The sequence below is a fragment of the Trachypithecus francoisi genome, unplaced genomic scaffold, assembly GCF_009764315.1.
Source record: "Trachypithecus francoisi isolate TF-2019V2 unplaced genomic scaffold, Tfra_2.0 Contig01436, whole genome shotgun sequence".
Lineage (NCBI taxonomy): Eukaryota > Metazoa > Chordata > Mammalia > Primates > Cercopithecidae > Trachypithecus > Trachypithecus francoisi.
Window position 1 is genome coordinate 858,859 of NW_022681430.1, and position 26,606 is coordinate 885,464.

General features: G+C 38.8%; 1 protein-coding gene across 7 annotated transcripts in view; it reads right to left on the minus strand.

Moving 5' to 3' along the window:
- The window catches only part of CPEB3 (cytoplasmic polyadenylation element binding protein 3), a 255,676-nt gene that overhangs the window by 138,722 nt on the left and 90,348 nt on the right, over window positions 1-26,606 (minus strand). For 4 of the 7 annotated variants that reach the window (XM_033224380.1, XM_033224386.1, XM_033224343.1 and 1 more), the window contains 2 exons: window positions 20,138-20,297; window positions 8,734-8,790 (listed from right to left, as the gene is read on the minus strand). In XM_033224380.1, the coding sequence (XP_033080271.1) occupies window positions 8,734-8,790; window positions 20,138-20,297 (217 nt within the window). The remainder of the gene's footprint in view (window positions 1-8,733; window positions 8,791-20,137; window positions 20,298-26,606) is intronic. The other 3 variants (XM_033224394.1, XM_033224361.1, XM_033224371.1) reach the window with 1 other exon arrangement.

A 26,606-nucleotide genomic window follows, 5' to 3' on the forward strand; every position in this document is an offset into this window, starting at 1 on the left:
TTTACCCATGTAATAAACCTGCACATGTACCCCCTGAACCTAAAAGTTGAAAAGGGGAAAAAACTGCATTTCAGTTTCACACACTACTCTATCATATGGCCATGTTTTGTCCAGATAAGAGAATAGTCCTGGGGTAAAGTTGGTGCTCAAAAAAAGTGGATTTTTTTCCATGTTCTGGAAAAACCATAGTAAGCATTACAACAGCACAGAGGTCTGGGAGACCACTTCATAAACTGTTCATTGCTAGATCTATATGTGTTATAACCATCTTTCAAAAGGAAGAATTAAAGCAGCTCTTTTAGACAGAAATTAAGGTGGACTGGATATTCTCTAAGACTGCTAGACTGTGCTTTTCACAGTCACACTGAGATATTTTCCCACCCCTCCTTCCCTCTCTTCTGATCATCCATATTGAGTGCCTATTCAACAGGCCAGGCATTATACTTGAAGCCAGGGACCAACTGTGAATAAAAGCTAGTCTCTGCCCTCTTGAAGCATACACATTAAAGAAAACCACCAACATTAAATAGTTAATTACAAGTGGGGTGAGTGCTATAAATGTGAAGTCCAGTTTCCACTGCCTACACAAGTGGAGAAAACAGGGAAGTCCACAGGGAAAAGTAAGTAAATTTTCAGTTTTCTGTATCCTCCTTATTTGGTTAGAACTACCCAATACTGTCACTTTAGAGACATTCACAAATACAAAGAACTTCTTCCAAAATGCAATAAAGTCAGTCAAAAACATTTCAGACTTCACTTATTGACAGTATTCAATATCGGGCCATGTAGACTAGGTTTACTATTCTATTTTTCAGGAAAAGAGAATTTACTAAGCATTCAGAGCACAAACAAGGTGACAAATAATAACAATAGAAAAACTATTTTCCCAAAGACACCGAATTTGCATGTTTGCGTTAAGGTAGTAAATAATAATAATAATAATGTAACCACTTGTAATAATTAAGTATCTAAAGCAAAAGTTACCACCCTCAACCACAAGGCAAGAGGTTCTGCTCCTAGCTCCATATCACCCTGGCCAATTCCCATAGCCTTTTGAATCTCAGCTTCCCAACTGTAAAATGAAAAGGTCAAAACAAAACAATCTCTTAGGTCCCTTACCACGTTCATGTGCAGCATCCAACTAGAATGTTTTGAAATTTGAGTACTTAGAAGTCATGGAACATTACTTATCCTTCTAATGTTTTCATTTTTAAATTAGCCATCCTTTACAACGTATTCATAGCACAACCATACATTAGTTTTACTTCTAAACCTGTTCAGATAGAAACCTGTTCAGACAGAAACAGAAAGTCTGAATCTTGTCTTCAAAAAGCTCAGAATTCTCAGACAAAATGTCTTTAATCTGAGAATCTCAAAATAATTCCTTTACTACACTTTTTTATGCTACCAAGAAATTATTTACTTATATCCACTCACAGTGGATACAGAAACAACAATGTGTTCTTCAAATTTTGGAAAATTCCGTTTGGAATTCTAGCAAAGCTGGCTCTATTCCCATTCTGGCATCATGTGCTCAGCTCCCTCTCTGCCACTTCCTCTCAGCTGAGCCTCTCCCCAAGGAGTTCACTCCCAGCAGAGGATAAAAAGGAGGGGGAAGAGGAGGCTCTGCAGCCACACAGGAGTCGCTACTCAACACAAATGTTCATGTCAATGCCCTTTCACATTGCCTCTTTTGATTCAACAAATGCACTGGCAGCCTTCAGTTCAAATAGAAATACGAGCAAAAAGTTCTAAAATGCTTTCAAGGCATTAATAAGGGGAAAATGTGGGAAAAAATATGGAAAACAGAATAACCTAAAGTTCCAAGTTTCTTGGTGTATCAGCTATGTATATGTTGTTTAACAATCAATGACCTCAGAGCTTCTAAAGAGGTGAGTGTCTTTTTTTGGCTTAAGATATCAAAATGTTTATATACCAATTCATGAGCTATAGAAAAAATAACGCAGAAAGATATCAAAAGTTTAAGTCTTCAAATGACTTAGGTTTCATTCTAGGAATCTTCAATTTTGTGAAGTTACATACTTTGATATGGAAGAGTGAGGGTAAACAATCATCTTTCCTTGTCAGAGGGGAAGTGGTACTTCAGAATTCTTATTTATCTCCTTATAACTTGTAACAGACTCTAATTATAACATCAAAGACCTCGGAAAAGGAATCGCAGGAAAACTTTTAATTTAAACAAGATTGAATCTCTGTTATATTACAAAGCTATCATCTTTAAAAACAACAAAAAAAGTAACTCTCTGAAAGTATCTTCTCTGAGTGAGACTATGCTTCCTACTTCCCAAATGTAGCAGTAATAATACCTTATTTATACATGTGCCTTACTTCATCTGAATCTCACAAAAACAATGAGAGTAAATATCCTAACTGCCCACTTACAGGTTTTCAAACAAAGGCTTAAGGAGACTCAGAAACTTGCTCAACTAGATGCCATCATTACACATGACTTCTTCTCCAAGATCTAAGCCTTCACTTTTGTCCTCTGAAAAAAGAAGACAATGTTACTACAAAAATTCCTTTCTTGAAGTTGTTGTATTTTTTCACACTAGATTAGTTTACATTTTCCAGAATTTTATATTAACAGGATCATCTAATATGTATTCTTTTGTCTAGCTTTTTAACTTAGCAAAAAAAAATTTTTTTTTTTTTTTTGAGGCGGAGTCTCGCTCTGTCGCCCGGACTGGAGTGCAGTGGCCGGATCTCAGCTCACTGCAAGCTCCGCCTTCCGGGTTTACGCCATTCTCCTGCCTCAGCCTCCCGAGTAGCTGGGACTACAGGCGCCCGCCACCTCGCCCGGCTAGTTTTTTGTATTTTTTAGTAGAGACGGGGTTTCACCATGTTAGCCAGGATGGTCTCGATCTCCTGACCTCGTGATCCGCCCGTCTCGGCCTCCCAAAGTGCTGGGATTACAGGCTTGAGCCACCGCGCCCGGCCATTAACTTAGCAAAATTATTTTGACAGTCATTTATGTTGCTGCATGTATTAATAGTTCATTCCTATTTATTTGCCAAATAGTATTCCATTGTATGGATGTACCACAATTTGTTTATCCATTCTCCAGTTGAGAGACATTTGGTTTATTTACAATTTTTGGCTATTAAGAACAACGCGGCTTTGAATATTTGCATACATATCTTTATGTGGACATACATTTTCATTTTTTGTCTTGGGTAAATTCCCAGGAGAACTCCTGCATCATATGATAGTTGTATATTTAACTTTGCAAGAAACTGTCAAATTGTTTTCCAAAGTGGCTGTATCATTTTATTAATACGTTCCAAACAGCAGCATGTGACACTTTTTAAAGTGCCAACATCACAAAATATTTAACAACTGAGAAAGGCCTGTAGGGTCCAAAGACGGTGCGTGATTACATGTTCCAAAGTCAAGTAATAGATAGAAAGTATTTCATCCAGAGAAAAAGATTCACACAAAAACAAATGGAATCATATCTCAATACAGCTACGCTAGCTTATGTGATGACTTACAGGTGTGCTGTCTTCGATTCCATCAGGAAAGTACCTATCTAAACGTGGCCGGGCGTGGTGGCTCACAGCTGTAACCCTAGCACTTCAGGAGGCCGTGTCAGGTGGATTGCCTGAGCTCAGGAGTTCGAGACCAGCCTGGGCAACATGGCAAAACCCCATCTCTACTAGAAATACAAAAAATTAGCCAGGCATGGTGGCGTGTGCCTGTAGTCCCAGCTACTCGGGAGGCTGATTCAGGAGAATCGCTTGAGCCCAAGAGGCAGAGATTACAATGAGCTGAGATCACACCACTGCACTCCAGCCTAGATGACAGAGTGAGACTCTGTCTCCAAATAAATACATAAATGTAACCAAATGACTTACAGGTGTGCTGTCTTAAATTCTATCAGGAAAGCATCTATCTAAATGTAACCAATGTGAGATAAACTTGTATTTTGGAAACTAATATGTAAAGAAAGAAAGATCTTTAAAGGTAATAATAAGGCTGTTGCAAGCATTCACAATAGCAGCTCATATGAGCATTATCTACAAATCAGGCACTATACTAAGCTTTATAAAATATATATATAACCACTTTACTGATTTCTCTCTCCATTTTACAGGTGAAGAAATCAGAGGCAAAGAGGAGTTAAGAATGTGGCCTCAAGGCCATATAGCTTGTAAAGGGGGAATAGGATCTACCCAACTCCAGAAGACGCTTTTGGCTTTGCTAATTCACTGCTGCATCTTCAGGTTTCACATGCTTTCCAGCCTGCTTCAAAGACATCTTCCTAGAACTGAATGATACTATTCCTTAAGAAACACTACTCCCAGTTTCTACTTTTGTACCTATCAAGCAACTTTCCGATATTTTGTTTTCCCATATTCCAATATTCTGTTTTCCCAAGCCCATTTTCTACTTGGAAAAAGAGGAACTGACCAGTCAAATGGAGTAAAGACTAGGCATGCTGATTTTGAACATAAATTTGGTTCATGTGATGAATCATGGAGGCACCAGTATCCTTTTCAAAGGATCAACATAATAGAGGAAAAGTCACCAAGTCAGGCATCAATCCTACACAAAACCACGAATGCTAAACCAACTCTACACCTAGAACAAACTTGTCGAATCTCTGTCCCGCAAGCCACATGTGGCCCAGGACGGCTTCGAATGCGGCCCAACACAGACTCGTAAACTTTCTTAAAACACTATGAGATTTTTTTGTGTGTGATTTTTTTTTTTAAGCTCACCAGCTATCATTAATGTTAGTGTATTTTATTTGTGGCCCAAGACAATTATTCTTCCAAGGTGGCCCAGGGAAGGCACAAGGTTGGACATCCCTGACCTAGAATGTAAAAAAGAAAAAGAAAAAGGAAACACAAGCTACTATTAGTATTAGAAAAATATGGATGGTAGAACTACCACTACATACGTAGCTAGAACTCTTAGCAGCCTTCTTTCTTCAGTGGGAAAAATTAAAATATATTATGCAAATGTCAAGTGTTTTCATTTAAAAGTAAGGAAGATTAAAATATAATGGGCAGAATTATTAAACAGTTAAGAAAAAATTATATTACCTGATTAAGTGGAAGGGGTATACTGCTTCAGAACTAACTTTATTTTGGAAATATTGGACAAGTGGCAGGTCTTACTGATGGATTGGAGTTTCTTCCCCCTACCTCCCCTTCTATATTCTGTAATACTTGAAGACCTAATATTTTGAGAAAGGCCAAAATTTGGAATGTGCCTCTTGGGTTCCTCCATAAAGGCTGGCCTGCCAATTCTTATTATTAATAGATTCATGGTCTTGAACAGGAAAAATCAGTAGACTCTTTGGTTTACACAAACCTTGCCAATTTTTCCACACCTTAAATGTCTGAAGGTTTACTGGTAACTCCTATTTATCTTCCATAGTGGTATCCTATCTTTCTCTTCCAAGTTTCATTTTCTGTCTTCTAGATGACGTGAGCAGTGGTGATTCTCGGAGGAAGGTATAACTGGAGGGCATGCCATAGGAACACCAAAAACTGGGAACTTGGCCAATTCAAAGCTGGAAAGTAGTACTGAGAACAATGTATATAATGACATCTATCTTTCCCATAAAGACAGGAGAACTGAGACCATATCTTTAGGAGACAGGTTTTGGTGAGGTCAAGAAAGTAAAAAAAGGATGGAAGATTTTTTGGAAAACATAATGAATGGCAGCTTTCCATAGAGACCTAGGAAGCACAAATTTCACATAGCAAAAAAGGGTAAGAAAGAAAGAACTACAGCTGACTCACATTTTCTTTTTTAAAAAAATTTAAACTGCCTCAATTTGCTATAATTTTCTTAGCCAATCCCTTCTTTTCTGAAAATACAGCTCAACTTCAACCTAGTCCCTTCCGATAATCACAAATTCTGAGTTAACAGTGTTTCAGGATTTCAGGATTTGTTACTTCTTCTCAATTATTCCTTTTTTTTTTTTTTAAGACGGAGTCTCACTCTGTCACCCAGGCTGGAGTGCAGTGGTGTGATCTCGGCTCACTGCAACCTCTGCCTCCTGGGTTCAAGTGATTCTCCTGTCTCAGCCTCCTGAGCAGCTGGGATCACAGGCATGTGCCACCACACCCAGCTAAGTTTTGTATTTTTAGTAGAGACAGGGTTTCTCCATGTTGGTCAGGCTGGTCTCGAACTCCTGACCTCGAGTGATCTGCCCATCTCGGCCTCCCAAAGTGCTGAGATTACAGGTGTGAGGCACTGCGCCCAGCCATCTCAATTATTCCTACATGATGGTTGAGAGAAAGGAAGGATAGACCAGTTACAGGACAAAAAGTGTTAGGGCAACAAACGGTAGGCATAAAAAGAAAGACCAGGTGTGGTAGTTCACACCTCCAATCCCAGCACTTTGGGAAGCTGAGGTGGGAGGATAGCTTGAGGCAAGGAGCTCAAGACTAGGCTGGGCAACATAGCAACACTTTATCTCTACAAAATATAAAAATAAATACATATTTAAAAAAGAAGACAAAAATAATAGATAGGTGTGTTTATGTTTATGCATATGCTACATATGTAAGTCACCAGATGGGCTGGGATCAACTGTATGAAAGGGAAAACAAGGTTTATCCTAGCAAATTTGTCAAAGCCTGCAGGTCCTACAAGTACCTACTATGGAGGATATTTTTGTTCAGATCATCTCAAGCTGGAGTCAACTTTGGAAGAACACTGATGGTATGTAACGTAAACGTCAAACTCTGATTGTTTGGTTTATTTTAAGAAGACAACAAGGTTCTTCGACCTTGGGCAGCAACCACAGAGACATTCAAAGATTGATGCACTCTGATATCTGTTGCAAGTATGTGTAACTCATCAACATTTGTTACAGATATCAGCAAAATGGCCCTTTCGGTACTTAAAAAAAAATTACAGAGTAACAGTATCTTCATGCTGAAAACGATCCTTAAGATTACCTAATCAGCCCCCTTTTCGCAAGGATTGGAGAAATTGAAGCTAAAAGGGGAATTTGCACAACATGAACAAAATGGAAAGAGCATAAATGAAATCTTGGATTTAAAAGCAGAGAATTAAAGAAAATCAAACCAAAGAAAATAAAAAGCTTTTAAAAAGAAAAATGTATTTTAGCTCCATTTTTTTCCCACAGAAAACCACAAAACTATATCCTCTCCCTCTTGCAGAAGAGGATTCACATCATGTCAATTAGGTCTTTTTGAGATACACACTCATTCCTTCAGGCAGACACACTACCATACTGTTCTTTTCTTTTACATTCAACTTTAAATCCCATAATCTAACTGAAGTCTTTTCACAATTATTGCACAAGTTCAGCAAGTTAAACATGTTCATTAATTCCCATCACACTAGAAAAAAAGTTAGAGGCAGCATAATCTAAATTTAAAGTGACCTTTCATTTAGAAGTTAGAAAATTAGAGGTAGATACTTTGGAATTTTTATTGTCTCTAAGACCACCTCCCCTTCAATCCCGCCAAAAGGAAGGGATACTAGCAATCTAGAAAAAAATATGCACAGAGAGGCTTAAGACCTGCATCATCAAGCACTGCCAGTGGTTCTCAGCAGTACTCACTGGTTGCATGTCAGAACAAAGGAGATGTAAAATATATGTTTTAGAGATAACCTAAAACCTGTTCTAAAGAACTCCAATGACATTCAACATACCTACTCAAGCAAGAGGGAAAGAAACAATATTGTACACAACCCTAGATTCATTCAGTATGTCTCCCATGTGTATTGAGAGTCAGCTTGTATATCTGGGAAGATGAGAGGGGACAATCTGATATCACTCATTTACTAGAGGAGAAAACTTAAATTCTAAAAGATTCAATGGTTTATATAGGTCCTTCTGAAAATGAAAAATTTCCATTTAGAGACTGTTCTTCTGCAAAGCTATCTGATCCACTGACACTAGGAAGGAGAGCTGATGCCACCCAGATATTTCTTCTGGTGTTAATTAATATGACTTCCTGGTTAATAAGTTTTTGCTGCTTTAGAACTTGATCCAACAATTAAACTGACAAAACTGTTTCAAACCTGTAAAGCTGCTGACACATATACCACGCAAATTCCATTAATGGGAGATGCCTGGATGTCCAGCTTGAAATACCTGGCTATCTATCACAATGAAAAAATTCTGAGTTATGTATAAATAAGTTGATTTATTCATTCACATTACATTCTCTACCCCACTTCCTCTCTCCCTTCACCTACCTCTTCATTCCTCTAACCCAATGGTATGGAGCAGGAGTTGGCAAACATTTTCTGTAAAGGGTCAGATGGTTTGGCCTTTGTGGGCTCTGCCTTTGTAGCACAAAAGTAGCCACAGACAATCCATAAATGAATGAATGTGGCTATATTCCAAAAAAACTTCATTTACAAAAACAGATTCAGCTTGCAGAGCTATAGTTTGCCAACCCTGGTTTGAATAAGCAATTTTCAAACTTTAGCTTGAATCACAATCACACAGGCTTGTTAAAATACAGACCTCTGGGCCTCATCCTTAAGTTTCTGATTCAATAGCCCTGTCATGGGGCCTGAGATTTTAATACGCTCCCAAGCAATGCTGATGCTGCTGGTCCAGGGACCACACTTTGAGAACCACTAGTACAAAACAATGGTCTATACTACATTCAGTGGAAGGTTAAAACGTAACCAACAATCAAGAATGTAGAAATGACATGCTGCAAACTTGACTGATAATTTCATAGAATATTTCATATGAAGACTTACTGTTAAGTGCCATAATATTATCTGTTCCTGGATGATGGAAATTTATCCCCATGCGTCCTAAAAAATAAAATAATTTTAAGCACAAAGAATGCTTAATGTAATCATTTCAAATACATCTTAAAATATAAACATTACAAAAATCTAAAACAGATTAATCTATAACAATGCTATCAAAGGCCAAAGCAGTTACAACAGCTTTAAAAATTAAGTCATAAAACATACACATGAAAAGTCTTAAAGCCAAAGTTTCAACAACAAATAAATAAAACAAAACAAAAAAGAAGCTTCTGTTATAATAGTCTAAAATTTAACACATCTCCTGCATTCCAATTTAAACATGCCAACTCTTTGGATTAAGCATTTTATTTAAACAACCATTTATACTGTTCTTACATTCAAGCAGCAAAAAAAAAAAAAAAACAGATTCAAACAAGTATATAAATTTGAAGCTTAGAGAGAATAAAAAGAGAGGTTTCATAGTGGCTTAAAAATGCAATATAATAATCAGAATGGCAACCAGAAGGAAGATGGTAAAATTTATATAAGAGATAGAAGGGGGGAAAATGATTGGCCTAAAAATCTAGGGTTCTGGTGGCTCTCCTCACCACTAACCAGTTATATGACCTTGAATATAATGCTAATTTCCACATGTTCATCCTTAAGTTTGTAACAAGAGTTACAAACTTCTGCTGACATGGCTGGCTTCCTGTTTTTGTATGCCTCTGAGTTAAGCATCATTTTTACATTTAGAAAGGCTTGTAAACACAACCAAACCAAAATTAAAACAAAGAACAATATGTGACAGAGACCATGTGGCCCGTAAAGCCTAAAATATTTACTCTTTAGCACTTCACAACTTTTGTCAACTCCTGGTCTGTAAGATGTTAAGTCAGAATCAGATGCTTCAACTAATGGCCCCTAGGGGCAAGAATAGAAGATGCAGACATTTTTATTATGTTTTTTTCATTAATTATTTGGGACAAGGAGGTAGATGTATCAAAAGAAAAATTAGAGAGAGTCTTACATGAAAAAAAAATGTACTTAGAAAACTTTCTTGACCAAATTCCTTCAACAAAATAGTTATTGAAACAACGCTTTTGTTTAAAGCTAGTATCTATAAACTTGGCTCTGCAAGGTTTTAATGTTCAATTATGTCAAGGGTTATCATGAAATTCTCAAAAAATGTTAATCTTATTTCACTACCATTGTTTAAATAAATGTTAACAGTATCTTGAGGAGAAAGTAGTACAGAAAAAGCTGGAGATAAGGTTAAAATGATTGATTTTTACAACATATACAGTTTTATATTACATAATTGCAAAAGAGTCAGTCATCATTTGATAGTAAACTCTGTAATGGGGGACTGGAGGCAAATAGCATTATTAAGTTCTTTTTGCCCAAAAGGAAAGCATCATAGTAGACAAAACAGAGCATCTGCCTTAAATAAAAAGGGAGAATCATGAATTCCTAAACAAATGAAGTTTTTGCCTAGACAGGACCATCCTGATTTCTTATGGCTTCCCAGGCTACGATAATTTGTAAAAGGTCATTTCATATTAACAGGTAGGGAAGGCCAGGCGCAGTGGTTCACGCCTGTAATCCCAGCACTTTGGGAGGCCGAATCATCTCAGGTCAGGGGTTTGAGACCAGCCTGGCCAACATGGTGAAACCTCGTCTCTACTAAAAATACAAAAATTAGCTGGGTGTGGTGGTGGGTGCCTGTAATCCCAGCTACTCAGGAGGCTGAGGCAGGAGAATCACTTGAACTCGGAATGCGGAGGTTGCAGTGAGCCAAGATTGTGCCACTGTACTCCAGCCAGGGAGTCAGAGCAAGACTCCATCTCAAAAAAAAAAAGAGGCAGGGAAAAACAAAACCCTCACAAGTGAAGCGTCACTTGTATTGGTGTGTATGTATGTACTGAAGAATGAGAAAATCTTAAATACATCCATAAATAAGAATCTGGTGGATTCTGGTGAAACTGTTCTAACTTTATCATGAAGCATTATAGAGCTTTCAATAAAAAAAAAATTAGTTTTTATTATTTCAAACTTATTAGGAGAAAAATGTTTCATCTCTCTCTGGTTTTGCAGAGACAATTTTGCTAGCATTTGTAATACAGTAAAATTATTTTCTTAGATTAGATCATATTTTCTATTAAAAAGCCATATGAGTAAAGAATCATCTAAGAGAATCATCTATTTTATTTTTATAGATTTCATAAACCTTTTCATATTTACTAGAAGTTAACTATTAGGAATTTCAAAAACTACCCCATTGTTAAAAGATACATGTACTGTATCTATATGTAATTGTTCAATGTGCCTGACATTTTTTCAGTTCCTAAGTCATTTTAGAGTCCCTGAAAATTATAGTCAGCAACAAGTGTTATCTCCTACCACTACCTTTATCAGAACATATAATAGGAAAAACTGTCACCAGAACAAGGCTTTGACTCAGCAGGGAGAAAGCATATTCTCATTTCAGTTAGCTATCTCAATGTCCTTGCCATCATTTCTGGATAATCAAGGCCTTAGGTGGATTCATTATCATGAAATACTAATATCCATGAAAACTAGATATGATTTACTCTAAACCAGTGTTCACCCTTTTCTGGGGTATTCAAATATAACAGTAATTAGCCAGTTACTGGAAAGTCCACCTACAAGCCCATCAAGACTTCAAAATCACTGCCCATCAGAACTTAAGGAAATCGCATATATGGAGGATCTTTTCAAACTTCAACCAAGGAATATTTAGAGGAGGGTGTGCTGTCTAAAAAGTTAACAATATTCCCTAAATATTCCTAGAATAATCATAAAGGGTTATCAAGGAAATCATGCAAGCCTGAATTTCACTGATCCTTATTTGACTTATTTTCTTTCCTGTGTCTACAACCATGTATGGTAAAGAATTATGTAGTTTACAACCACTATATCAAATAAAGTTTTTACATGTTCCTATAACTACCTAGTTTTCCAAACATAAAGGGGTACCCTTTTTGTCCTCCAGAAGTTAAACATACCTGCATGGATCCTTTTTGACCCTTTCCATGAGCTTCTAGAACTTTTCAGCTTGGAAAGATGAAACTGAAAGGAAGCTTGGTAGTTTTCAAGTTATCATTCTCTATCTTACACTGATTACTTCCAACCTAAACTTTCTTATGATGCAGTAAAACAAGAGGCTTAGGCAATATTTTACAGATTGAAGGTATCACTAATTGACGAAAAGCAGAACACTTTTTACCTTTCCTGGTATTCTCTCTAATTCTTTGACCTCTTTGACTTCAACAGGTCTCTAGATGAAAGTTAGCAACAAAAGATTTTATAAGAAACTCCAGGCTGGGCACCGTGGCTCACGCCTGTAATCCCAACACTTTGGGAGGCCAAGGCAGTCAGATCATGAGATCAAGAGATGGACACCATCCTGGCCAACATGGTGAAACCCCATCTCTACTAAAAATACAAAAAAATTAGCTGGGTGTGGTGGCGTGCGCCGTAGTCCCAGCTACTCGGCAGGCTGAGGTAGAAGAATCGCTTGAATCTGGGAGGTGCAGGTTGCAGTGAGCCGACATTGTGTCACGGCACCCCAGCCTGGCGACAGAGCAAGACTCCGTCTCAAAAAAAAAAAAAAGAAAAGAAAAGAAACTCTGAGTCAAGAAAGCCATATCCATCAGAATCAATTATCTAAATATAATCGAATTTTTCCCCCAACTAATAATGCAATTTTTTAAAGTAAAATCACTCACAGCATCTTTAAGCTAGTTTCTTAACCTCGTCCAAAAGTAATTTTTAGATTATAAAATGCAATGCATTTTCATTGGAGAAAAATCACGTAATGCAGAAAAATGGAGAAAACAAGTTCACCAAAGATAAGCACTGTTAACATTTTGATTTACAGTCTTCCAGGTTTGGGAGTGTATATGTGTAAAGGTTTCTTTTCTAAAATTGAAATTATTTCATAATTTTTAACTTAATATATTGTATATCTTAAGTTTTACAGTTATTAAGGAATTTTGGAGGAAAATAAAATATATAACAGCAAAAGAAAAACTGATTCCAAATTCAGAAAAGGCCATTTCTTTTTTCTTCCTTTTGTCCAACAAATACTGCTGTTTAATCAGCTGTGAAAACAGAATCAAGTGTGTGACATCTGGTGATTTTTGTATAATGCAGTCTGGTGCTGCCAGCATGACATTTTGTCACCTGTCCATGGTCTGCTATTTTTAAATTGTTCTTGTCAGCTAGCAATCTTTTAAGTATAGTGTAAAATATAAGGTTTCAAAAACTGGAAGGCATACTTGGTTTTACTGAGTTAAATGATGCTGTGGAAATCTGAGACTGTGTCCCACTTTTCCCACTGCACAGGATCTGATAAATAGGGGTGAGAGGGGATGAAGGCAGAGGTTGGAAAACAGGGTTACATATGGTTATTCGTTCTGTTAAAATCACAGTCTCAGAAGCTCAATTCACATTCATATTTAAAACACTAGTTATAAAAAATAACCCTACGTCTATCATGATTCAAAGTTTCAGAATCCAACTAAACTCATGCTTTTGTGAGTCCAAAATAAAAACCGAAATTTGTATTAACTCATAATTAATTATGAAAGTCATCTCTTTACTTCTACAATGTGTTATGAGATAGGGAACAACTGCTGTACCTTCCTCTAATCACTCCCTTTGCTCTAAAAAGGCAAGTACTTCAGAAAGCTTCATATAACAGAATGTTAGTGCCACGTTTCAGAAAGACTTATAGGTAAAATGCATATTCTACACTAATTTTCTCTATAAAGTTAGAGAGATGTTCCTTTAGAAAATTATCTTTAAAATGTAATACTGTGATATGTAAAAATACAGTAAACTTTTTTTAATCTCCTTTTTAAGGAAATGATAAAACTTTGGTACCATAATATTCTAAGTATGTTCCAAATAACCAATAATCAAAAGCTGTGAGCTTAGACCTGAGGTCAAATCCTAGTTTATTCACATATTGGTAGTGCGTAATTTTTGGCAAGTCGTTAAATATTTTGTGCCTCTGTTTCCTCATTTAATGAAGGCTGTACTCGAGAACAATTAAATCACAATTCCCAGTGTGGCATGCACTGGTTCACACCTGTAATCCCAGCACTTTGGGAGGCAGAGGCGGGCGGATCGCTTGAGCTCAGGAGTTAGAGACCAGCCTGGGCGACATGGCGAAACCCTATCTCTACAAAAAAAAATAATAAATTAGGTGGGTGTGGTGGCATGCACCTATAGTTCCAGCTACTCACGAGGCTGAGGTGGGAGGAGAGCTTGAGCCCAGGAGGCGAAGACTGCAGTGAGCTGAGATCACCACTGCATTCCAGTGTGGGTCACACAGGGAGACCCTGTCTCAAAATCATCATCATCATCATCACCACCACCACCACCATCATCTGTGTCTTTTAAAACTCAGGTGATTTTTTTTTTTTTTTTTTTGAGATGAAGTCTCACTCTGTCACCCAGGCTGGAGTGCAGTGGCACAATCTTGGCTCAAAGCAAGCTCCACCTCCCCGGTTCAAGCGATTCTCCTGCCTCAGCCTCCTGAGTAGCTGGGATTACAGGTGCCCACCACCACACCCGCTAATTTTTGTATTTTTAGTAGAGGCAGGGTTTCACCATGTAGGATAGGCTGGTCTTGAAGTCCTGACCTCAAGTGATCTGCCCGCCTCAGCCTCCCAAAGTGCTGGGATTATAGGCATGAGCCACCATGCCTGGCCGCTAAAAACTCAGGTGATTTAAATGCTATGCTTAAAGGATGATTACACAAATTAATGGAGAGTACTTATACAAATCACTCAATTTCTACTTATTGTCTCTGACTCCCAAGAATATACAAAACAAGAACCATCACTTCTTGCTGACTTAGAACCTGTGCCCTAATCTGCTAACTTTCAAATAAGATAAACTGATACGGGCTAAAGGGAGATAACACAAAAATAAAACTGAGCAATAATTCAAGCTACAGAAGTAAAGAGACAGTATATTTTTCTGGAACAAACGAGCAAATAAAATGTAATGAAGGCATATTTTTATAAAATAAGAGGACTTCAAAATTCCGTAAGAGGGGACAAATTTTGTGAAAGGCTCTATAATACTAAATTTAAATTGTGATGAATAAAGAAAAATCCCACTATAACACCAAAGGGGTGGCATTATCTCTTCCATTTTAACACCAAAGGGGTGGCATTATCTGCTTTAAAGCACTACCACCGAAAGATAAGCTATTTTTCTCTAGACACTCTCAGTATACCTTTGAAAAGCAAAGTTTTCAATATCATTTCTCAACTGACATCTTTTCTTTTCATTTTTCAAATCTCAGTTCCATGAACAGTGAGGGAAGAGAAAATTCAAATACATAAAAATGTTTTACCAGGCACTAACCCCAAATAGTCAGCCAGGCCTTTTTTTGTGCTGTAAGAGGGAAATTGCATGGGATGAAGAAAAAGTAACTCCTCCCTGTTTTTGCCAAGATGCCTGCTATACTGGGCTTCCCCAGTTAGGGTGTATGATCTTACTTCTCTGCTCAATGTGCTATTGTTGCTATTTCCTTATTATCCTTCTAGAGTTGGGAGAATATGATTAATCAAACCAAATGACCATGAGTTTATAGAGTGGTTCTATAGGAGCTTAGTGAACCTGCATTACAGGTAGAAAGTCAAGGAACAGCTATGAGGAAGACAATAGGGACAAATCTTTTTCGTTATCTCTTACTCCACCTCTCTCAACACCATTAATCCCCTTAATCCTCACAGTTAAGAAGAGAGTTGGATTTTCCTTCAATCCACTAGAAATGAGAACAGAGAACAATTGCTCCCTCCTACTACATCTGCCAACCCAAGGATTTCTATACTGAGAAAAAGAAATAAGAAACAGGGCCAGGGCCAGTGACTCATGCCTATAATCTCAGCACTTTGGGAGGCTGAGGTAGCAGGATCGCTTGAGCTCAGGAGTTCAAGACCAGGCTGGGCAACATGGCGAAACCCTGTCTTCACAGCAAATAGAAAAAATCAGCCAGGCATGGTGCCCCTGCCTCTAGTACCAGCTACTTAGGGAGCTGAGGCAGGAAGATTGCTTAAGCCTGGGAGGTCAAGGCTACAGTGAGCCAAGATTGTGCCACTGCACTCCAGCCTGGGTGAAAGCGAGAACCTGTCTCAAAAAAAATAAATAAAATAAGAAACAGCTGCATTAGAGCATTACCCTCTTCAAAAGCCACCTTTCTCATCTCTGAGGCATTCTCTCAAACAAAAGGAAAAGTATATCTAAGACATAGTTAAAAAACAAAAAACAAAACAAAATAAAACCCAGAAGATCATTACCTTATTCTGTTACAGCCAAGCACTTTAGTTTGGGATCTTTAAAAAGCAAAAAGAAAAAAAAAAAAAGAAAAAGAAAAAGAAATTATTCCAGCCAGGCGCAGTGGCTCATGCCTATAATCCCAGCCACTTCGGGAGGCTGAGCAGGGAGGATTACGAGGTCAGGAGTTTGAGACCAGCCTGGCCAACATGGTGATCTCCTGTCTCTATTAAAAAATACAACAATTAGCTGGGTGTGATGGCACACACCTGTAATCCTAGCTACTCAGGAGGCTGAGTTAGGAGAATTACTTGAACCAGGGAGGCGGACGTTGCAATGAGCTGAGATCCCACCACTGCACTCCAGCCTGGGCAACACAGCAAGACTCCAGCTCAGAAAATAAATACATAAATAAATAATAAATTAGTCCAATTTTTATTTAAATACACATTCTGTGATCTGATTAATGCTATAGAAGATATTTTTCAGTGTGCTATGAAGAAAGTTCAATTCAGCTTTTCTTCTATATAATTTTTATCATGGGGGATGAGATAGAGAAACTTTTAAAATTTCCTACAAATATTTTCAGGGCTGGTCAACTGAATACATAACCAAAAAACTATTAAAGCTTATTTACTTTACTAAAACAGAAGTCTCATTATCTCCTAAACTTCCTATTCTGTTATCTCCCAAGCTAATAGTTTTTTCCCCTGAATCAACAGGGCAGTTGAATAAAGGGATTTCTTACTGAATACATTTCTAAGATAAAATATTATTGTGAACATATTTTTACCATGTTCTTCAAGTACATCTTAAAATACTGGATATCCTATTTTATATTTTTTACATCATTCAGATATACAATTTTGGAAAGCCAAAATAATTGAAAAATTATTTTCCTTTCTAAGTGGCTTTGAAAATAAGATGTTTATCCTTCAATAATCACTACTTACTTATGAAAAATATAAAATTTTGACAACGTGCATCTGAAAAATTTCAACATTTAGCTGCAGTCTAGTTGGAAAGAAGTCAATATTGTAAGGATACCATACTACTTCCAGAAAAAATTGTGGATAACATTTGAGCAGTTTCTAGTGCCAGGGACTTTATTTGATCTTCATACTCACTCTATGAAGTAGGGAATTTATTTTAACAATAGGGACACTGAGGCTTTGAAGAGGCTAATTTATCCAGATTAATAGGCAGACAGAGGCAGAGACAGAATTCACACCCAGGTTTCACTGACTGCAAAGTCAGAAAGGCTGAGTTGTAATTTCATCTCCTATATGGAGAATATAAAATATCTGGAAGGATGTTAACAAAAATAATAACCTTTGTTATTTCTAGGTAGAGAGTCTCTAGTGATTTTTTTTATTTTTATTTTTTTGAGAGAGAGTCTCGCTCTGTCGCCAGGCTGCAGTACAGTGCCACAATCTCGGTCACTGCAACCTCCAACTCCCTGATTCAAGCGATCACCACATCCAGCCTCTAGTGATTTTTTTTTTCTTTTTTACTTTCCTTTTCGTCCTTTTACACACTATTTGGATTTCTTATAATGAATAAAAATATTTTTTTTTTTTCTGAAAAACCAAGGAAATTAAGCTCTAGGAAAAAAAAAAGAATCAAAACAAACAAACATACAAAAACCAGTTACTCTGGGGCCAGGTGGGGTGGCATAGGCCTGTAATCCCAGCACTTTGGGAGGCCAAGACGGGCAATCGCCTGAGGTCAGAAGTTTGAGACCTGTCTGGCCAACATGGCGACACCCCGTCTCTACTAAAAATGCAAGAATTAACTGGCAGTGGTGGCAGGTGCCTGTAATCCCAGCTGCTCAGGAGGTTGAGGCAGGAGAATCACTTGAATCTGGGAGGCAGAGGTTGCAGTGAGCCGACATCACGCCATTGCACTCTAGCCTGGGCGACAAGAGCAAGACTTCATCTTAAAAAAACAAAGACCAGTTACTCTGTACTTGAGTTTTGAGGTCCTTAAAATAGTGTTCCCCATGTTCAAGTGGGAGTAAAGGATATTGAAAGTAGGAGGAGGCTGGGCGCAGTGGCTCACACCTATAATCTCAGCACTTTGGGAGGCCAAGGCAGGTGGATCACCTGAGGTCAGGAGTTTAAGACCAGCCTGACCAACATGGAGAAACTCCGTCTCTACTAAAAACACAAAATTAGCTGGACGTGCTGGCAAATGCCTGTAATCCCAGCTACTCAGAAGGCTGAGGCAGGAGAATCTCTTGAACCCAGGAGGCAGAGGTTGCAGTGAGCTGAGAGCACGCCACTGCACTCCAGTCTGGGCAACAAGAGCGAAACTCCGTCTCAAAAAAAAAAAAAAAAAAAAGGAGGAGGAAAAGCAAGATAGTATAGAGGGAAGTGCTTCTGAACAGACTCATACAGAAGCCACAAGGTAGGTCCTCTAGCCTACCATCCTTCTCTTAAAGCTCAATCCACCTAAATGTTTATCTCTTTTGACCCAAAGACTCTCATTATGAATTTACCTTAAGGAAAAGCTATGTGCAAGAACTCATCCATGGCAGCATTACCTTTAATGGAGGAAAAACTGGAAACAATATAGGAGTCTAAAGTCAAGGCCTAGCAGTAAATTACAAAGATCTGATAGAAGCATGGATAATGCTTATCATATGGGAATTAGACAAAGAATATACCATCACAATCTTTTATTTTTTAGTTACCTTTTTGTTCTTATAATATTCTCCACTTTTTAAAGTCAAAACTTTTTTAAATATTTTCCTTAAAATGCAAGTATCAGCTGGGCACAGTGGCTCGCGCCTATAATACCAGCACTTTGGGAGGCCGAGGCAGGCAGATCACTAGAGGTCAGGAGTCTGAGAACAGCCTGGCCAACATGGTGAAATCCCATCTCTATTAAAAATACAAAAACCAGCTGGGCGAGGTGGCAGGCGCCTGTAATCCCAGCTACTCGGAAGGCTGAGGTAGAATAATCATTTGAACCTAGGAGGCGGAAGTTTCAGTGAGTCAAGATTGTGCCACTGCACTCCACTGTCTCAAAAAAAAAAACAAAAACAAAAAAACCCCCAAAAAACTAGCTTTCCCCAAAATCCCTTCTTTTCTTCATAACCTATTGACTACTTTCTTTTCACTGGAAAGGAAAGCAGAAGAAAATCATGAGTGTGACAAGAAAATGATGAAAGAGATTTCTGGTGTGGCTTGACGAAATGAGCATCAGGTGTTCAGTCATTCACACTATAATGTGGGCCTAGAGAGAACCGGAGGGGAGTGAATTCCTCACAATTTTGAAAGACGTAATGGTTCATACAAGATGGACATCCCCATGGATGAAAACTCTTCACAGTTTTCAGAAATTTAGATCTTAACCCAAGTATAATGGATATTTAAAATACTGTAATTACAGTATTTTAAAATATCATAAAGTCTCTAAAAAGTCCTATAACCCATAAAAAGAACTATCTGCAATTATGAATTAGACACCAACATGTATCCTGAATTTACATAGGCTCTAAAAACAGGAAGTTCTAATACTGCTAACTTTGAGACCTTCTGCCTTATATTTAAGATATTTTCTTGTGTTTTGGCCTCAGAGAATGCAAAGGGTCACTGGCTGCCCATAAGCCTGTGTAGTGATACTTCCTATACTAGGAAGGTGATTATGCTTTAATAAAATAGAAGTCCTTTATATGCAGTTTTCTGAAGCAATCTTTGGAGATTGGTTTACTAACTCTCACAGTTCCTTGCAGTATATATACATGGACTTAAATGAATTATCCAGGTTCAGCTCAGGATTCCAAATACACAAAGCCCAGAAAACCTGGCTGCTGGTCTCATGCTATTAACTCATAATGTGACTGATCTCAGCTACCCAATTCATGCTCCTGCCAGACATGACTGATAACAACAATCCACCTTGATTATTATAGGTAGCTGAACCCAGGTTTAAAAGAAATCAACTTTAAATACATTCCACAATGCTTTACAGAAGCAAAACAAAAACAAGCAAACAAAAAACAAACCAGAAAAATCAAAATTATTAAAAAGCTGATTTTTGCTTAAAACACCAAGCAAGAAACGGACATATGAATATTCCTAACCTGCAAAATGATTCCTCCACATTATATCAGCGAAACTCATTGGTGGGCCACTGGGAGGGTAGTGTTTACCTTTCAGAGGCTCATGATCAGTCCTTATCATATCCATTAAGGAGTTCTCCAACGAGTGCAAGTTAAAAGTATCATAGGGCCTACTCCGGTCCTAAAAATAAAAACAAAAACAAGACAATACATAAAATTACTTCATAAAATTAACACCATATCATTTGCTTCCTGCTGTGGATTGATGACATGAATGAAAGTTACAGAGAGCTCTAATAGCATACAGTCCTTTTTTTTGTTTGTTTATTTATTTATTTACTTTGTAGAGATGGGGTCTTGCTATGTTTCCCAGGCTGGTCTCGAATGTCTAGGCTCAAGCAATCCTCTTGCCTTGGCCTCCCAAAGTGCTGGGATTACCGACGTGAGCTACTGCGCTGATCCTGCTCTCTTCATTAAGAATAATGACTTGTCACACCTGTAACCCCAGCATTTTGGGAGGCCAAGGTGGGCAGATCACTTGAGGTCAGGAGTTCGAGACCAGCCTGGCCAACTGGGTGGAACCTTGCCTCTACTAAAAACACAAAAATTAGCCAGGTGTGGTGGTGTGCACCTGTAATCCCAGCTACTTGGGGGGGCTTGAGGCAGGAGAATCACTTGAACCTGGAAGGCAGAGGTTGCAGTGAGCCGAGATCATACCACTATACTCCAGCCCGGATGACAGAGCAAGACTCCATCTCAAAAAAAAAAGAAGGAATAATGATTTGGCAACATTAAGTTTAATACAAGTCTCCATAACTAATTAAATTGCATCATCTCCCCTAATATTCTATAACGTAATGTAGTTCAGAGTGACTCTCTTGCAAATGAACTAAAATAGTACATTTAAAAGGAAGAGTCAAGTTAATTGGTTTTGCTTTCTACCCTCCACCCAATAACTTCATTGTCAAATGAACAGAGATGTTTCGCCCCTAGAGGAAGACCATAATTTTTTTTTTTTTTTAAGACAAGGTCTTGCTTTGTTGCCCAGGTTGAAGTACAGTGGTGCAATCATGGCTCACTTCAGCCCCGACCTCCTGAGCTCAAGCGATCCTCCCACCTCAGGCTCCCTAGTAGCTAGGACACATGTCGCCATGCCCAGCTAATTAAAAAAAAATTTTTTTTTTTTTTTAGAGATGGGGTCTCACTATGTTGCCCAGGCTGGTCTGGAATTCCTGATTGCAAATGATAAAGACCACAACAATTAAGAACTCAGATGGAATCATTTTCCTGAAAAACCAAAGGGCGACTATAATTTCAATGAAAATGTATTGGATATCTTTAACATTTCTGACCAGTAAGTTATATATATGGATACACTTTTTAAAAATAAAAATGTGGCTGGGCGCAGTGGCTCACACCTGTAATCCCAGCACTTTGGGAGGCCAAGGCAGGCAGATCACAAGGTCAAGAGATTGAGACCATCCTAGCCAACATGGTGAAACCCTGTCTCTACTAAAAATACAAAAATTAGCTAGGTGTGGTGGTACGTGGTACGTGCTTATAATCCCAGCTACTCAGGAAGCTGAGGCAGCGAACTGCTTGAACCCAGGAGGTGGAGGTTGCAGTGAGCCAAGATCACACCACTGCACTCGAGCCTGGCGACATAGCTAGATTCCATCTCAAAAAGTAAAAATAAAAAATAAAAATAAAAATGTGTTTAAACTTGTATTCATGAAGACAATGGCAAAAAGAAAAAAAAATTTTTAACGTGTCCAAAGTACTAAAATTACCTTTTGAAAAGCACTCACATGAAGAAACCTTAACCCAAAGAAGTATTTTCAAGATGTTACATCCAAAAACATTTTGAAACTAGAAATATAACACAAACTAAGTAAAGAAAAAAGCGTTATTTCACCACATTTCACTCAAGCCTTCAGGAGACCATCACCTACAAACTCTTCTTAGTACTCTGAGCCTCAAGGGAAGCATAGCTCATGTTCTAAGTTAATACTAAAGAACAGATCAAGTTTGCTTTGGTTAAGAAAAGCAAGACAAGCATACATCTCGGCCGGGCGCGGTGGCTCAAGCCTGTAATCCCAGCACTTTGGGAGGCCGAGACGGGCGGATCACGAGGTCAGGAGATCAAGACCATCCTGGCTAACACGGTGAAACCCCATCTCTACTAAAAAATACAAAAAAAAAACAAACTAGCCAGGCGAGGTGGTGGGCGCCTGTAGTCCCAGCTACTCGGGAGGCTGAGGCAGGAGAATGGCGTAAAACCCGGGAGGCGGAGCTTGCAGTGAGCTGAGATCCGGCCACTGCACTCCAGCCCGGGAGACAGAGCAAGACTCCGTCTCAAAAAAAAAAAAAAAAAAAGAAAAGCAAGACAAGCATACATCTCAACAACCAAACCAAGTCAACCTACAGTGATGAGAGATTATTTTCAGGGTCTTGAACAATCTTTTCCAGCTTTGCATTTGATCATTTATCCTCTTCTATGGACAACACTCACCCATTACCTATCTCTCCCCTTGGATAGGAAAGAGACATGGAATATTTTCTTTGGTTCTCTACCTTGGCTTCTATACAATCTAAAAAGGTCTTTTATTTTAGATTTAAAGTCTTCCTGCAGATCATTTGTTTTGCTTTGGGTTCAAGTTATTAGTGGAAACTCTAAGGAGTAAAGCTGAATTTCCAGAAATGCAGGCTTATCTGTACCCATAAGAGTGTATATCATATACTTTGTCCAAAGAAAAAGCTAGAGGTAAAGAAGTATGCTGATGAGGAGGCAAAATGATAACCTATTTCTGGCACTAACAATCCCAAAATGAATTATCTAGGAGCCCTCTATAACATCCACACTTCTAACTAGAACTCTGAAGACATGAGAGTGTTTCAGAATAGACTGACATGGTAAGGGAACTATAAGAATAGGCTATTTGAAGGCATTCAAGAATCTTTCCAGACAGGACAGTTCATTTTTTCATTTAATTATTGATAATCCCTCAAGGTAGATAACAACATACCCATTTTACACATGAAGAAGGCAAGGTTCAGAGAAGATTCAAGAGCCCTCAATGCCAAAACCTAAGGAGTATAAAAATCTGGCCAAAGAGATCAATTAAATCCATGGTTACTTCTATAGAAAAATTGCACTGAAACTAACTGCACATTCCTGCCAATGTAACAGTGAGCTGCTATCACAAATGGATATCAGACATTAGATGACTACCTGTCAGGAAAATTAAAAGAGGATTTTGGGAGGAGGGATTCATGTAACTAAACTGAAATGGTTCCCAAACCTGTCAGACTGTCAAAAATCACATGTAGAGCCAATTAAAACACAGATTCCTGGGCTCCAGCTCAAACCTACTTAATCATAATTTAAAACAAAATAAATTCTATGACTGGCTAGAGCCACTAAACTGGATGATTCTTCAAGTTAAGCCTTTATACCCATGATTCTGTTCAGTAAAATTAGACAGTAAAGTGAGGGCAGGGACCAGTGTGAGCAGCAGGCAATAAACAAGCCTGGCCACCTTGCAGAGGGTCACTTTTGCAGTCTTCTGATTTACTGTGTATTAGACAAGCAGTTGGTGGCCTAGTTTTTTTTTTTTTTTTTTTTTTGAGGCGGAGTCTCGCTCTGTCGCCCAGGCTGGAGTGCAGTGGCCAGATCTCAGCTCACTGCAAGCTCCGCCTCCCGGATTTACGCCATTCTCCTGCCTCAGCCTCCCGAGTAGCTGGGACTACAGGCGCCCGCCACCTCGCCCGGCTAGTTTTTTGTATTTTTTAGTAGAGACGGGGTTTCACCGTGTTAGCCAGGATGGTCTCGATCTCCTGACCTCGTGATCCGCCCGTCTCGGCCTCCCAAAGTGCTGGGATTATAGGCTTGAGCCACCGCGCCCGGCCCAGTGGCCTAGTTTTTAAAAGCACAAATTTTAAATTCAAAATCCAATTTTCAAATTCTGGCTCTCCCACTTACTGGCATGTCACTTTGAATATGTTTCTAAGCCTTGGTTATCTTCATCTATAAAATGGGATAATTTTCTGGGCGGTGGCTCATGCCTGTAATCCCAGCACTTCAGGAGGTCAGGGCAGGCGGATCACGAGGTCAGGTGATTGAGACCATCCTGGCTAACATGATGAAACCCCGTCTCTACTAAAAATACAAAAAATCAGCCAGGCATGGTGGCACGTGCCTGTAGTCCCAGCTACTTGGGAGGCTGAGGCACAAGAATCGCTTCAACTGAGGAGGCGGAGGTTGCAGTGAGCCGAGCTCATGCCACTGCACTCAGCCTGGGCAACAGAGCAAGACTCTGTCTCAAAAAAACAAAACAAAACAAAAAATGTAGCCAGGTGTGGTGGCAGGTGCCTGTAATCCCAGCTACTCGGGAGGCTGAGGCAGGAGAATCACTCAAACCCAGGAGGTGGAGGCTGCAGTGAGCCTAGATCACGCCACTGCACTCCAGCCTAGGCAACAGAGTGAGACCCCATCTCAAAAAAAAAGGGGGAGGGATAATTCTCTCTTCATGGTTTCTTCAGTACTAAATAACAGAACATACAGGCATCTGTACCATGGTGGCTACCACAATATTAGGGAGAGCACAAAAAGATTTCTGTGATGCCATCTCAAGAGTACTGAAAAATGGATTTTTAAACCTAGCAGTTCACAGATACTAACCTAACAGGGTTCACTAATGCTCAACAGAAGAAAACATATGACATGTGAAAGGCATGAGAGAATTTACACAGGCTTAATTAAACAAACTTCAGGCCTCTGAGAGTTCTCATTAAAACTAATTCCATCCATGCCTCATCAACTTATATTTGCCGCATACCATGCATCCTTTTTGTTTTAGAAGTAGTAAACGTTGCTGAAATAAGTGATTAACCAGGAAGTCTGCAAGAAACAGAACAAAAAGGATAGAAAAAACAGAAAAATCTACAGTGGAATTCATCAACAGAAATTATGTATACAGAAAACTCGGCCACAATTTATCATTCAATGACAAAGGTTACAAGTGGCAACTAACCTGTTAGGTCTTTTTTCATAAGTTTTGTTTCCCAATATAGAGAAACAGGAAAACATCATTATTTGTTTTTAACAAGCAAACACACCAAGAAGTATTAGAACATCTATAAATAATGCAGCCCATTATTGACTCTTTTCTTTGCAGATAACCAATGAAGATGTTGTCAGTTAGTTGTACACAGAACAGCTCACCTCCACTGCATTAGTCCTCTTTCTTCCCTCAGCTGGATTTAATATTAATAAATTTATCAAGCATTTAATATGTGCCTGTCACTGTTCTAAGTATGCTTATGCATTATCTCACAGCCCTATTAAGTAGGTAGCTTTTGTCCCATTTTATAAAATAAACAATTAAGTCGCTGGGCGCAGTGGCTCACGCCTGTAATCCCAGCACTTTGGGAGGCTGAGGTGGGTGGATTGCGACATCAGGAGTTCGAGAACAGCCCAGCCAACATAGTGAAACCCCATCTCTACTAAAAATACAAAAATTAGCCGGTGTGGTGTCACGTGCCTGTAGCCCCAGCTACTTGGGAGGCTGAGGCAGGAGACTCGCTTGAACCCAGGAGGCGGAGGATGCAGTGAGCCGAGACCATGGCATTGCACTCCAGCCTGGGTGACAGAGTGAGACTCCATCTCAAATAAAATAAAATAAAATACAAATTAAGTCTTGGAGAGAATAAATAACTGGCTCAAGGTTACAGGGATGGTGAGTGGCAGAGCCAGGGCTCAAATCCAGTCAAATCCAGACTATGCTCTTAAGTATTCTCATTGTACTGCTTCCCTGACCTCCTCCTATTCCATCTAGCCTTAAATCCTTTTTACAAACACTCCCTTTAACTTAATCTGTCACAATCCAGAGACAGGTTTCTTTGACCCTACTCTGCAACACAAGCAACTTGACCCTCACTTGCCCTTGGTCAATGACCTTTGCTCAACTGACAACTAATTAATCTCAAGAAGTAGTTTGATCTACCTCTAGGCAATCCCAGGTTTGCCTCTAATAGCCCTATCCCATTCACCTGCCCTTTTCTTGGAAGAGGAATCCAGAATCCCTTGCTATCTTTTTTCTAGCTTATACCCAGACATTTCCTCCGCTAGACATACAAAGTGGAAGGCTGAAAGGGTCAACAGCATTTGGGGATAAAAGTAGCTCTGGAACCAAATGATAAAATTAACCATGTGCTAGGCACTGGACTAAATGGTTTAAAGTGCTATCTCCTTCCTCATCACAACCCTGCAGGGTAGGTATTATCTCCATTTCACTGAGGAAAACAACTGAGGCTCACAAAGGTTTATGTAATAGCTCAGTCACAGAGCTGATCAGAAATAAGGACATAAAACCAGGTCTGTGACTCTCAAGTCCATACCAGTAATGTTCTAACGCTTCTATATTAACTAGATGCAGTGTGGCCCATGAACAATGGGGACTTAGTTGGGAAGAAAGGGACACAGTCAGGA